General features: G+C 39.8%; 1 protein-coding gene across 9 annotated transcripts in view; it reads left to right on the forward strand.

Moving 5' to 3' along the window:
- The window catches only part of diaph2 (diaphanous-related formin 2), a 323,477-nt gene extending 315,186 nt beyond the window's left edge, over positions 1-8,291 (forward strand). For 7 of the 9 annotated variants that reach the window (XM_085903879.1, XM_085903850.1, XM_085903920.1 and 4 more), the window contains one exon: positions 2,576-8,290. In XM_085903879.1, coding sequence (XP_085760005.1) covers positions 2,576-2,640 — 65 coding nt within the window. In that variant the 3' untranslated portion in view covers positions 2,641-8,290. Of the gene's footprint in view, positions 1-2,575 lie in introns of all 9 variants that reach the window. The other 2 variants (XM_085903888.1, XM_085903893.1) reach the window with 1 other exon arrangement.
- The last annotated feature ends 6,807 nt before the right edge of the window (positions 8,292-15,098 follow it).

The raw sequence follows: 15,098 nt of genomic DNA on the forward strand, positions 1-15,098 counted from the left end.
CTCCCACACACAAACACACCCAATTTCGGTAAATTCATCAGTAACTCATAAAACAACATGATTACATTTTGAAATTCATCTGTGTCTGTATTTTGTTGTGATTTCACGTCTTACAGTTGTTTTTACTATCTATTTGCTTGGCAAGTGGGCAGCACGGTGTGGCATTGGTTAGCATGTCCGCCTCACAGTTCAGAGGGTGAGGTTTGATTTCATCTCCGGCTCGCCCTGTGAGGAGTTTGCATGTTCTCCCCGTGCATGCATGGGCTTTGTCCGGGTACTCCGGTTTCCAAAAATGTGCTTGGTAGGCCCATTGGGAACTTCAAATTGCCCGTTGGTTTGAATGCGAGTGCGGATGTTTGTACGTTTTTGTGTGCGTTGCGATTGGCTGGCAACCACTTCAGGGTGTTCCCGCCTGTTGCCCAATGACTGCTGGGATAGGCTACAGCATGCCCATGACCCCTGTGCTGACAACAGTACGGATGGATGGATGGATGGATGGATGGATGGATGGATGGATGGATGGATGGACGGACGGACGGACGGACGGACGGACGGACGGACGGACGGACGGACGGACGGATGGAAAGTTCTTCACTTGCAAATAAACATGACAGAGTAACCTCCTTTCCTTGTGCTTCAATGTTTACCATCCTTTTTGTGTGTTTTATTGATGCTTTGGAAAGCAAGTCATTCTCCTCCTGTGGACATCCTGGTCAATGTGTTGATGAGCAGTGATGATGTTTGTCCATGCACGTTTAAATCACTGAGCTGTCTTCTTTCTCTCCTCCTGTGCACCATCTGCATGTTGGGAAGATGGAACACAAACAGGAAGCACTTCTGTTGTGTGTATTAGTGTGCGTAAAGATATATCACTCTGCTCATTACCTGGCGTGATAGAAGTGTGCCCAGTCTGGGATGGCTGGCACCCTTCTGTTGGCACTCTCGCCATGATGGCTCGTCAGCTCCAGAAACGTACTACTTGGGTCCAGCAACGTGCATTTGCGAAACGAATGAGGAGTGGCTGGCATTGTCCACAGGCGTGCATGCTTGGAGAACACAGTGCTCGATTATTCTGATTTGGCCAAATCTGAGCATGACTTATAAATAGTGGGGTATATTGTGAATAAACCTGAACCTTGGAACTACAACACAAATCCTTCAATACAATTCTGGCAAATAACATTTCTAAATCTGGAAATATTGAGCTTCAAATTTGCTTCATGAATCAGTTATTTTATTTGTTCGTTATTGTTGACTCTTCTAGATGACACTGTTGGTTTAGATTATGTGGTTTAAGAAAATGGCAAGTCTGTACTTTCTACCCAATGTTGAACAGTCCAGTTGACAGACCAATGTCTATCTAGAGGAGCCAAACTGGTTCATGAAGTAAATTTGAAGCTTTTTTTAACCATCATTACTGGTTGTTCTATTTACAAATTCACTTTACTGTGGAACCTAGTTTTGAAATCAACTACACCGCACTGATTCTTGTTTTTTGTGCTTTTTCCCCTAATATGCCACAAAATGGCTCCAAAGCCCTGACCTACAGGAAACGTTTTAATCAAATAGGCTTTTGCACGACTGTATCTCATAATGTCTCGTATTAAATTATGTGTTGCCCATTTGGCATTTATTGCAGCCTGATCGTCCTGGAAGCCCCCCACCCCCCTCCCATCTGTAACTCTTTCTCAAGGGTTCTCATTTTTCCCCAAAATTTTTTTTTTTTTTGCGTCTTTCCTTGCCTTTCCTAGCCAATACTTCAGAGGATGTCGATGGGTATGAGGAGCCCTTTGAGACCTTTCTGTGATTAAGGGTTATACAGTATAAATAAATTTGTCCTGACTTGACTATTTTGGTGTTAAAATATAATGAAGTGATAGTTCTCAACCGAGAATACATTTTTGCATGTTGTAGAGGGGCTCGGTGTAGCTCGAGTTGAAGTTAGAGATTTTTTTTAAGTGCGTGGGTTTATTTATTTATTTATTTATTTATTTATTTATTTATTTATTTATTTTGCTATGCTGAATAGTAGAATGTGTAAGCCATTCATTGTGTAAAGGTAATGTAAGAAGAGGCGGATATTATGGAACCATAGTTTGTGGTATGTATGGTTTAAACTATTAATATAGGCAGTTGTAAACATTTTGGGAAGCTGTTAATTACTCCGTTTTTCCCCTCATTTCTAAAATGTTTTTATTCTAAATTCTCAGAATGGATACATTGTCATTGTGACGAACAGTCTTGTCTGAGTCATAAGGTTGTGGACTCAAGGCTGTAAACAGTAATTAAACATCCATTTATATGAGTCCAAATCAGTCTTCAACCTTCTAATTTCTTCATCTGCACATCCTTACGTCTCCCTCAAAACATAAGTACCGTTTCAGTATGCCAAGGTGTACGAGAGGTGACTCGAAGGCCGATGATTCACAGGCCTTTTGTCAAGTAAACATTTCAACTTTGCTGTGAATGGCTGTGATTCACTTTGCATCTGCATGTGAGCACTTGTTCTGTCTGAATAATGAGGACACAAAGACTCCATTCTATGGTTCTAATTTGTTTTCCTTCTTCTGCTCAGACAACCGGCGCGCAGTCCTCGAAAGGTCCCGCTCACGCCACAACGCGAACCACCAAGGCCGATGATGGACCCCACTTCACAAGCTTGCCGCATGAGCGCCAAAAATCACCCGGATGACTTCCCAATAACCCTGTCACTGTGTCGCAAAAAAGCAGCATCAAGTCATTCATGCCTTAGACATTTTCAGCTACTCTTAAAAAATACTGTATGTCCTCTTTCCAATCATAGGAAAAAATATGTTTTAAGGCTAATGGTGCTACACGCCGCTTATGAAAACACTTCCACCAAGGACAACAGCATCAGCATGTCAAAGAAGACTGACTGCTTTTAACAAAACACCCCATGGCTTTTTAAAAGGAATTTCAACAGCCAAGTTGGAAGAAGCTGTAAACAGACAAACACAAGATACTGACTGCAAACTGTGAGAGTCTATGTGAGTTATCCCGCAAAGCTACCAGAGTTGGCCACTGCCCACTCTGATACTTCATAGCATGTGACTCACAGTTTTAGTTTGACGACATACATTTTATTTTAATTTTATTTTTTACTTTGCTGTGTTTACTTTGGCTTGACACATTCCTTTCAACCCCATTTTATCGAGTCAGTTTCATGGTAGAGTATTCATGTGAGGCTGTACGGTAATTGCCATAGCCTGCCAAGTGTGTGTGATTGCTTTAAAGCCCCCTTTTCCAATACGCTGTATTTTTGGTTCCTTCTGGTGCTGGGAAAGGAAAGTGTTTGGATGCTGCGAGTGTAAATACAGTGAACACCATTTAATACTTGGATACATTCATGACCTGCTCATAATGTTCAATATAGTTCAGTTAAAAAAGTGAGACTATATATATATATATATATATATATATATATATATATATATATATATAGTTACATTCAAAAAGTGAGACTCATCCACTTACCACACACTAAATGAATTATTTCAGGATTTTATTTTATTTGTTTATTTTGCTGTTTTCACCTGACTTGTACCTGGCTTTAAAAATCGAACAACATCAATATAGAGTCGGGCCCTGATAACTAGTGTTGATACCGTGTAGTGGAAAATGGGCTGGTTCATTTGCTCATGCTCATGTTTGATACATTTCAAGGCCATAACCATTTTGATAGGTTTCCCTCACAAACCAGTAAAAGTTGCTCGCTGAAGTCAGTGTTTTAATTACTCCTAAGTGCTCCACCAGTAGATTTTTTACAGTTTAATTTATCTATATATCAGAGGAAGGACATTATTGACATTTGATGCTTTGAGAAGTGGTGGTCTTACAGTGCAACCATAATTACACAATATTTTCATTTGAAACATTCATTTCCTCCTTGAAAGAGTACCAGTACATTCTAACAATGCCTGGTTTCTAAACAGCGTGCATCTCATACCACTGAACAAAATGCATCATGTTTTTAGGGCAATTGGGAGCCACTGGGCATATTTTATGCATACATTTGAAACAAGGTGAAGGGGAAAAAATATGCAAAATCGGAAAAATCTACTGAGGAGATCGGCGTCCGTGGCGGCAAATTACAGCGAGCTTTTCCTGGTGGGCTCTCTGTTGCAGCCGCCTCTCAGTAGCATCTCTCAGCTAATGAAGTTTTAAACATTCAAACAAACACCCATCCCATGCTTGTTTGTGTTCAAAACAGTGGAAAAGTTGCCTGGAGCTTTGCGGTCACAGTTCAGGAATGGAGCCTCCACCGCATATTCATGTATTCATGCCTGGGGTGGCACAGTCCACTTGTTCGCTGCCCTCAACTTTAAGCAGATGCTGCCAAAAACAAGCAAAGAGGCCACAACCAGAATCAAGATGCTGCTTGTCTTAGCCAGTGAGCCTCAACCATCCTCGCACTTAAAATATGGCTCTTGCCTATATATATCTATATATCTATATAGATGCATACACACATCCAGTGGTATCTGAGTATTACCACAAAAAAAAAAAAATTATGTTAACATCATTTCACGATAGTGGTATCTTGAAGGATTACCTCCCCCTAAAAAAAAAGTCATTGATATGAATTACAGTACCATTCAAAATTCTGGAAAGCTTTTCTTATTTGATTAGATTAGAAAGAGTCATTTGAAGTCATCAAAAGAATCATTCATTCCGAAATCTTCACTGCCACCACTTGAAAAACAATTAATTGTACAGGAATTGTTTTAATTGACATCAATTAACATCGAACCTGGGTCAGTTCCAAACTATAAAACACTCTGAACCATCGTTCACACAAGTATTACATGACATTAATGTAATGGTGAAACTTGCACAAAAATGTTGTGAACCTAACGTGAACTAAGTGCTCCTTTTGTTGATCAACACAGATAGACTCAATAACACAGTTAAAGACAAAGCTAAAAGGAGATGTTTCTTTATTAAAGTTGAAGCTGACAAAATTGGTTGAAATTTGGGGCTTATTTTCCACCCAAATTTTGGTCAATGTTAGAATTGAAAAACTTCTGTTCAGACCTCAAGGTACCACCATAATCAGTAGGGGTCCAACGGTACATAGCAAAATAATGAACCGTTTGGTCCGCTCAGCACAGGACAATATGCCTAAAGGATCGCAGGATTTCGGTACTTCATTTTACTCACATTACAGGCCACCGTGTATGTGCTTGTGTCTGTCCGGGCTGGTAAAAAGCCCTCCCTCTGCGAGGGCACCTATTGAATGAGTCCATCGTAATAGTTTATCTTTTCCATTTCCTCCTTCAATACATCTCAAACTTTTGTCTCCATGTAGTAAAGAGATTCACGACCAAATGAACTCTGAATTGTGCTTTAACACTATATAGTTAAAGATCCTCATTATAAGTTAACTTTACCAGCTACATGGTTGCAAATTTTGATTTTTTTAAAACTAGGGTTAAGGTTTCAATTTCGGGTTGGGGTTTCAAAGTAGGATTTAAAATTAATTTTAGAGTTTCAAACTAGGGTTGGGTTAGGGGTTAGGCTCGAGAGCGGTTAAGATGAGAGTTTGTGTTAGTGTTATCGGTTAACTGTCATTGTACGGTTTTAAACTAAAGTCAGTTTTTCGAAATAGTGTTTAGGTTTCATAGCATGATTTAAAACTCGGGTTAAGGTTTCAAACTAGGGTGAGGGTTTTAAAGTAGGTTTTCAAATGAAAGTTAGGGTTAGGGGCTAGTGGTAAAGAGTTATGGGATAGGAATACGGGGTTAGGGTTATTTTCTACATGTTGTATGGTTTCAAACTAAAGTCAGCTTTTCAACTTGGGATAAGGGTTTCAAGGGCAAATTTTAAACTAGGGTTTGGGTTTCGTAGTCGGGTTTAAAATAAGGGTTAATGTTTTCAAAGGGGTTTCAAATTAAAGTTAGGGTATCAAACTAGGGCGAGAGTTGGATTGGGTGTCACGGTCAGGAGTAAGGGTTAGGTTTGAAAGTGTCGAAAACTTTATTAATTGAAATTATTAACAGACTTTTAAGAAATGCTTCTGAAAAGCAAAACTTTGATCGACCAAAGTGTTTTCTGTTTGCACAAAAGGTGTACCGAAACTGTACCCAAGAACATAACACAAAAACCGTTGTATGAAGCGTACAGTGTACATCTGTACCGTTGCACCCCTAGCAATCAGCAGAAACAGATTTTTTTTTTTTTTTTTTTTTTTTTTTTTTTTTATATCTTTTCCCCAAGGAAAGTCCTTTCTTCCCCTTTTTTTCAGATGCAGTCGTATTTTAAGAGACAACAAATCCACTCATAACATGTTTGTTGCGCTTGTTTGAAGAGAATGGATGTCATTTTAATATCTTCTTTGTGGTTGTCCAATCTACAAAAAAAAGCAGCTTCTGCTAAAGTATTAGGGCCACACTGAAGTAAATAAATGGTGCAAAAATTGACAATATGACAATAAACTGGGAATGTTTGGAAAATGAAGCCTTTTGCACAATTGTATTCAGTAGCTCGTACTGATCAGGGTGTTCATCTATCAGAACATTGTCATATTCATGATTATTATGATTATTATTATTACTATCATCAAACTGTATTAAAAGTATACGCTTATTCTGGTATTTTTTTACGCTAAAATCACATTTTTTCTTCCTTTATTTCTTGTCTATTGTCCTATTTTACATGTTTCTTCTCTGTGTGGCTCTAATACTTTTCCGTAAAATACAAACCAATTAAAGACATGATGTTTTTATTTATTTTATGTTATCAATACTGTCTTTCTGATTTAAACTGTTCGAATTGTGTATGTTTGGGGGGGTACACTATGATGAAATCCCTTTTTAAAAATTGAACTGAAACAATTTGAAGGATCAGCACAGCTTTATTTTCAGCACAGCTTTCTTCAGTTGGGGGAAAAATGTACAGACATTAAGGCCTGTTTTTTATTTTCTGCATTGTGTGACAGACATAGTTCCATATAGTTATTGTTCATTGTAGAATTTGGCATATTCATGTCATGACAAAGGTGGTGGTATTTTTTGTGTATGAAGCTTGAAGGTCTATTGGCTATTGTGGATGTTTGGGAAAAAATGTACAGACATTAAGCCCTGTTTTTTATTTTCTGCATTGTGTGACAGACAAAGTTCCATATAGTTATTGTTCATTGTAGAATTTGGCATATTCATGTCATGACAAAGGTGGTGGTATTTTTTGTGTATGAAGCTCGAAGGTCTATTGCCCATTGTGGATGTTGCAAATGCAGCTGCTGCTTTCAAGGGTTTCGTGTAAAATATCACTTTCAAAAAACAATTAGAGTAGACACATTGGAACATGTTCCTTCTCCTACCATGATGACATTCTTAATGGCCCTGTAAGTGTTTGTCTTCACTTCCTTTTTGTGTTGAAACAGCAAAATGCAAACTCATTATTTATGTGTGTTGTATTCAAAGCCTGGCATCTTTTTAGCTCAGTAAACTTGTGCTAGTGGCCAGTGTCAAGGAAAAGCAAGCAGGGGTATGAAGCGTCCTATTCAAAATGTTTAAAAAGAAAAAAAAGGTGCCAATTTTTTGGGAAATGACGGGTGGCTAGCACTTTGATAATAACATTTTTGTAGTTGCTTCACTTCACAAGGGAAAAGATTTGCTCAATCTGAGTTCCAATTGCCACGACTAACGTATTTGCTGAAATGTGTCTTTTTGGCAAATAGTCCCCAGCTGCCTCGCTTCGTTTGGGTTGTCGCCGGGAGACCAAACACAGACGTCTTTTGTTTGGTGGCGAATTTGTCGTAAAGCTGCTGCACGTGTCCCTCGGCCTACCTTCCTCATTCTCATATCTTTGTCTTTACAAGCCTTTGTATTTGCATCATGCTCCGTTTGTATCCTCAACAAGGTGGATGGGACAAAGTAAAGAAAAAGAGAAGGATGATGCACCCCTCTCCTTCCACAGACTATGTAATGGAATATGATACTAAATAATAACCACTTTTGTTTTATAAACTGATTTCTGAAGTCACGCTTGGTCTTTGTGTATTGCTGTGTTCCATGCAATCTACACACACTCTAAGCACAGTTTATTAGGGACACTATCCATGGAGTTGATGTTGGTCTCCCACTTCAGATAAAAGTGAGAACAGAAACCAGAAAGTCTCAATGGTTGACACTACACAAATAGACAGTGTGAGGGGCAGCATGATTCCTGAAGTCCACGATCATCTCTGCAGTCTTGAGTGCGTTCAGTTCCAATTTGTAATGCCTGTACCAGAACACTAACAGCTTCATGTCCTTTTAATCCACAATTTGCAGAATCAAAGAAGACTGCGGAGGAGTTAAGCATCAGTGCAAAGGTGTTTTTTTTTTTTTAGATTCATTCGTCATTCTTCTGAATATATACAAGGTTTAATAAATTAAGTCAATAACAAATACCTGTCTGACAATGTACTTGGAAACTTAAGAGTTTCTATCTTTTCTATAGACAGACCTTTTGATCCAGCTCCCTGCATCATGAGCCTTGGCTTCATCCATACAGAGTTTCATCTCCCAACGAGCTGCGATCCGTGTTGAGAGAAGTGAGGTATGCTACACCTCCCTAATTAGGCTCATTGTTGATCTTGTGAGGTTAATTTGTACTTGGCTGAGAGTAAACATAGCAAAGGAGGCCAACCTAGTTCCTTACAAGAAACACGCTTTGTAGCTATAAAGAACTTCCTCAACGTTTTCTTGACTTGCCAGGTGATTCAGTGCCTATTGCGCCCGCCAATGATGCATTTGCGGGGTCGGGGCATTTTTGCGCTTTGCTCTGAACCGGGTGAGCGATTACAAAGAAGCCCCTGTCTAATGAGCTTAGGGATGCACTTGTGTGTGTATATAGCACACATTTGTTTTATTCTGTTTTCATGTCTGTGAGCTGCAGGTAGGCCCTATAAGTGGCCCTGTCACACAGCTGACAGATAAGCCGGGCCCACACATGCTCTCTCCTTTTTCTCACCCATTGTGTGACTCTAATGCACCCTCTGACAGATCACTTGCACAACACAATTATGCTTCATTTCACTTTTTCTTTTTACCCACCAACTTGAAAGTACTCAAACATGTGTCAAAGTAATGTTGGGGTTTTAACATTGAGTTAGATTTCCAAAGTAAGGTTTCAAACAAAGGTTAAGGTTTCAAACAAGGGTTAAGGTTTCAAATTGGGGTTTAAAAACTGGGTTAGGGTTTCAAATTGGGGTTATAAGGGTGAGGGTTTAAAAGTTGGGTCCCAAACAAGGATTAGGGTTTCAATGTATGGTTGGTTTTAAAACTAGGGTTAGGGTTTTAAAGTAGGGTTTCAGACTATGGGTAGGGTTTTAATGTAGAGTTTTAAAATATGGTTTGGGTTTCAAAGTCAGGCTTCAAACTAAAGTTGGGATTTTAAAGAAGGGTTTCAAACGGGTCTCATAAACTGTTGTCTGCATCAACATGTGTCAAATAACTAAATATCCGCACATAGATGCTGTGCTTCCAAGATAAGACAGTGGCGTTTAGTCAAGCTCCCTTTTGGTATTTTCCTGCATCCCACATATTTTTTTTATGATGTTTACACACCACAGCTCCATATGTCAACCAATGAATTGCTCATTAACATTTTGCCACCACATTCAAACAGTGACATATGACCAAAGGCTGTCATGGCACTATTTTGGGGTCTATTGTGGCATTTGACAGGTGTTTTCATCCTCCACAAATCTAAACTAAACTCTTCCAATGTTTGTGTGTTTATAAAAAATCAGTGGGTTCAACCCAATGGTTGTGTGATCCGCATATATATATATATATATATATATATATATATATATATATATATATATATATATATATATATATAATTTCTAAAGGCATTTTTTTTATTTTCACGTCCATCCTGTGATCTTTCCATCTCCACCACAAACATAAAGCAATTGGCCTCATTATTCCAATGCTCTTTGAAGGACATGGAGATGGACACTCTCCAAGGAAGCAGCCGTCTTGGGATATGGGAGGCCTGCCTCATCCCGCAAATGTTGCTCCCAACAGGGAGAGGAGCCGCCCGAGGAGACTTCATCCTGTCAAACCCAGAACAAAAAAAATGCTTCCTGCCCTTCAAGTTTCCGTTTACAGCTGTGCTCCTTCCCTGGCACCCATCACTCTTCTTCCTCCTCTTCCTTCTTCTCTTGGCATTTGATTCAGATCACTGAGTAAGCCTCTGTTTCCAATGTCTAAGGCTCCATTTTGGACAGGCTGCCAAGAATGTAGACTCAAATAGAGAGGATTGTTGAGAGAGGGAGAGATAGAGCGATGGAAGGAAGAGTTGAGGGTTGAACTTGTTATGTATTTTAAAATTGTTTTTGAACAGCGAGATGAGTGAGAAGACTTATCTGTCAAACCAGTGTGATGCTGAGCAGTTCAACCGGCTGAATGGCCCGCTATTTTTGTAGTTATTGTGAGATGCTAAATGTTAGCATTTGTGCTCCATTTCATGGAAAAAATCCCTTCTTTTAAAAAAAAAAAAAAAAACTCAAATGTTATCAATGTTAAAAATAGAAACATGAGTAAGATTCAAAATCATGGCCTTTGTCATGCTCTGTTGACCTGGATATGGACATCTGAGTCAGGGCCCGACTACAACTCCTAAGCTCATACACTTTGCCCACAGCACTGCATGCACACCACACAAGAATAAACCACATATATAAATGAATAAAAGAAGCATTGTTGGGTGCTGCAAACAAGAAAAAGCAGCCAGGTAATTGAGTAAGTAGCCTCCCGGATTCAGATGTCAGAATAAAAGCATCTTGTTGTCCAAGAGAAGCCTTTTTTAGAATAGTTTTAACGCAAAAGTACTTAGAAGCTCCTTCAAAGTTTCTCTGCTTTCAACCTAGATGGTCCCCTTGGGAAAAAAACAAGGAGAAAACACTCAAACGCTCTTTCTTGACAGAAGAGTATAAAAGGGTTTTGACCACACAAACACGAGTACACGCCCCTACGCAAACAAATACACAAACACACTTACAAGTAGTCATGAAAAATTGAAGCGTTCAGCTCTACCAACAATTTACTTCTCAGCAGCTTCTTAATGTTTATGCTTGACATGTTGGGGGCAAAAATACAACACGGACTAGCAAGAAGAAGAGAAGTAATGGCCATCAAATTAATGGCGAGAGTGAGAAGTCTGATTTCTCACTTGAGAGACTTCTCGTTCAGCCATGCAGGATATTCTTTGTTTTTATTTATTTTTTTACTGCATTAGTCAACTGACTGGAAGCTGAAGTAAACTGGAGATGAAACTAATGTGAGAAAGCAAACCGCAACAAATGTTATTAAACAAAATGAGAAGTTGGGACACCTAGCAGTGTGTTTTAATACAAAGTAACACTACAAATTTACTCATTTTGGTGATCGTGTTTGCAGGTCAATCTAAAATTAAAGAATCTCTAATCTAATTACATTTCAACAATTCCAGGAATTATAATCCATTGATGGTGTACTGCTACATAAGACACAAAAGCCCAAGACTCTCGCATGTTCCATATGGGTGACAACTCTATATCAGCACTGCAGCAATGAAGTGTTGCCTTGGTGAATGAAAATACAAATGATGCCTTTCATTTTTCAACATGGGGGCTAACATTTTTCTTCATATGGCTTTAAAACAAGTCAAAGCCTGCTGATGTTTCACAGAAACTGTACAAACCTATGTCCTTCCAAATAGCTGGAATTCAGTGAACTTAAAATCCTTGAGCTCCATGTACTAAAACATAAACCTTGAAATATTTTGATGAAAGCATGTCAGAGGCAGGTTTTTAAGACACCTGTGAACTGTTCTGAACTGTGTTATTTGAAAATATAAATACTCTATAATCATGCACTTTGCATGAATGATTGTACCGCTTTCATGTTTCATGTCCATCTGAGTGAGTCTTACCGAATCATTTTCTCAACTTTGACTCATAGGCCGAGTGACAGCTGTACGTGAGTCATGTGCACGCTTGCCCCCGCCTCGCTCTTCGCCACGCTTAAATATGCTGGAAATCTTTACAGCGTCCTTCTGGGCCGACACAAGGTGACTGTTGGTATTAGGACGGAGCATTTGCCACGCTAGGATGCCTCGCTCATTGGCGTTTCATGTAGAGCTCCATCACATTCGTCACGTTTCATGAACTTCCTTATTATTCACTGGTGGAGAGTAATTTTGTTTAGCTGCTCGCCTTCCATGAGCTCGAGAGATAAGTAAATAGAAAGATAATGCGCTGATGTCTCTCAAAAGCCCATGTTGGTGTCTTTCTCGAATCTGAACTTGTTTATTTGAGCAGGATTTGGTCGAGTGGCACTCTCCTCCTTTCCCCTCCTTCAAGCCCATTTCCCTTCTGTGATTCCTTGGGGTGATCATGTGTGAATCCCCACCCAGTCACTGTGGCTCCATGGAGGGTCGCCCGATAGTCAGTGGGCCATCTGGAGCTTCTCAAACAGAGTTGTCAAAGAGACGACACATGGAATACACAGAGGGGTGGAGGAAAGAGATCCACTGGCAGCATCGCATAGCAAGTTTGGGTGCTATTGAACTTTCAAAGAGCATCACAAACATGGTTGGTTATATTCTCACAAGTTGCAGTCAGATGAAACCAGGTTTTCCACTGACTCAGAGCCAGACTGAATTAAACAAAGCCTTTCAGTGATGAGTAGAGCAATCTGGTGGCCAGCCAACCCTGGTCACTCTGGCCAACCCCACATATGGAGGAAGATTTGGATACCTTTGACTTTCCTAACATTGTCACATTGGTACAGTATTCTGAGATCACTTGATATTCTGCTACAGTTTATATTATTAGATCTTATTGTGTGCTACTGATGTAAATGGTCAAATTTCAGTTGTCGATTATAAACGTCCACATTGAATGAGTCAGTTGATACTTTTCATTGAACTCCAGCTGTTTGAGTTTGCCTGCGATAACCTGGATCAGATAGTTCTCAATTGTGTTATTCAGTTCGGGGACGTGCACTTAAAGCCTAGCGTAGCAGTGAGGGTGTTCTACCAAGCAGGTGGCCATGCGGCACCGGTCCATAAAGCACATAAAACAATGTGCGCTTGGCAGCTGCCCGGCCATAAAACACATTAACACCATGATGTCTGTGCCCGTCCCTCTTGTGCTTGAGGCAAACGAGCAGAATCTGGATCATGAATTCCAGTCGGGGGAAAAGAAGCATTGATGTAATTGTTTTGTATGATAAGAGAACTTTTATTGACTTCTCTCTCACCCTGCCTCCATTGACTGAAAGCTTCTTTGTTCCTGAACTTGGGAGGGGCTCCATTTCTTACTGTGTTCCGGAGTAAAGTTGTCCCTACGGTGGCGCGTGCACCGGAGCGTAAAGTGGCACAAGGTGGAGTGGGGCCATTAATGGAGTCTGGTTGGAGTGGCTGACCTGCGGAGCAGCACAGCCAGCTGCGAGGTGAACATGCCACCGCTCTAAATCCAAAACAGGCGCCCCTCCCCCATTTCACTCCTCCCGACTCCTATGTCGCCATCTCCTCTCCGTCACGCCTTTCAACCACCACTTCCTGTCTAAGCCGTGCCTTTGCTAACAGAGTGTCAAGTCAAGCTTTTTCCCCAGGGGCTGACGGAGTGGTCAAAGGCTGTGAATGTTGCAGGTTAAGGTTGTTATTGCCAATGTTCCAGGCCTCCTCGCAGCTCAAAGTGACAAATAAGGAATACATTCTAGCGAGATTTATGACCTACAACAGGCGGGTGACTAATGCTTGAGTCCATTGGGACACTTCCATCCTTGTGGCACTGAGAGATTTTAACCTTTTGAGCCTCCTGAGTTTCCACCTGCATTAATTCATCCAAATTGATGTGCTCGTTTTCTTTCTTTTTTTTTTTTTGATTGATCTTTACGAAGAAGCCGCTCATTAAAGTTAATGCAATGACCAAAGAAACCCAGTTTCTAAATATGCCATTATAATTCAGTCACAACTTCTTCCCGTACGGACAGTCTCAGGTCGCCTCGATACACGACGAGGATCAGTCCCTGCACTTGTGTTTTCACCAACCTCTCGGATTAAGCTTTCAATAATGTATAAAAGTGGGCACACACTTTGCATGTATTGTCAGGGCGAGGACATGATCTCTGACATCTGGAGCCCACACAGGGCCCACAATGAATGCTAATGGCTTCCCCCTACTTTTGTTGAATTATTCAATTGGAATAGTTTTGTAAACAAAACACATTTGTTAATACAATTGAATCTGCAGCAAATGTCGGAGCGTTATCAATATTTAATTTTCAACATAGACAAAAATTATAGCCTTTGGCTTGTTTCTGTTCAGTGAGTGGTTTTACAAGTGACTTATGCAAATGAGTCAGGGTTTTTCTCCTAAAATGGCAGGATTCTGGAAAATACAATACTGCTCCATGAAGGAATTGTCATGACTCTAAGATGAGTACCGTTCTTTTGTTGATCTCACACTTTTTTTTGGATTGATTGGACAACATTAGTCTTTCACACTCATTAAGCACCTAGGCACCCAATTCAATTGAATTTTATATAAGTAGAAATTTCATATAAGTAGAAGTACAAATGTGGCAATTTTGATCTGCACTCCTTTGGCGAGCTAATGATTGATCACGATTGACATGGACACCCCTGCCCTAAATTGTCCAAAGTTGAGAATGTTCTACAGGTAACTGTCGCCTTTGATTGCCTATTAAGTTGTGATAGGCTCACCTGTGCCCTTGCTAACCACTTTTTAAATTGCCTCCAGGTCTGACTTATAAATGAGAAACTGTTGACAATTGCCTTACCATATTAAGAATGAACAAATGGACAAAAGAACAAACGAATGAACAACAAAATAAATGAATGAATAAATAAACAAATAACAGATGGATGGTCAAATAAATTACACTGCTTGTCATTCTTTGAGATTCTAGAAAATGTTGAGTTTTGTTTTTCTTTCAGTCCTCACTAAATTCTCAAACAGATTCCTGAATTTTATGCTTGCAAACAGTATTATACAATGAACACTCCATAAGCAACTCATGTAAAAACCATTATGGAAAATAGGATCTTATTTGCAGTAAGGTCAGCGGATCATG

Source organism: Syngnathus leptorhynchus, chromosome 2 (assembly GCF_054491065.1).
Source record: "Syngnathus leptorhynchus isolate UIUO chromosome 2, UIUO_Slep, whole genome shotgun sequence".
Lineage (NCBI taxonomy): Eukaryota > Metazoa > Chordata > Actinopteri > Syngnathiformes > Syngnathidae > Syngnathus > Syngnathus leptorhynchus.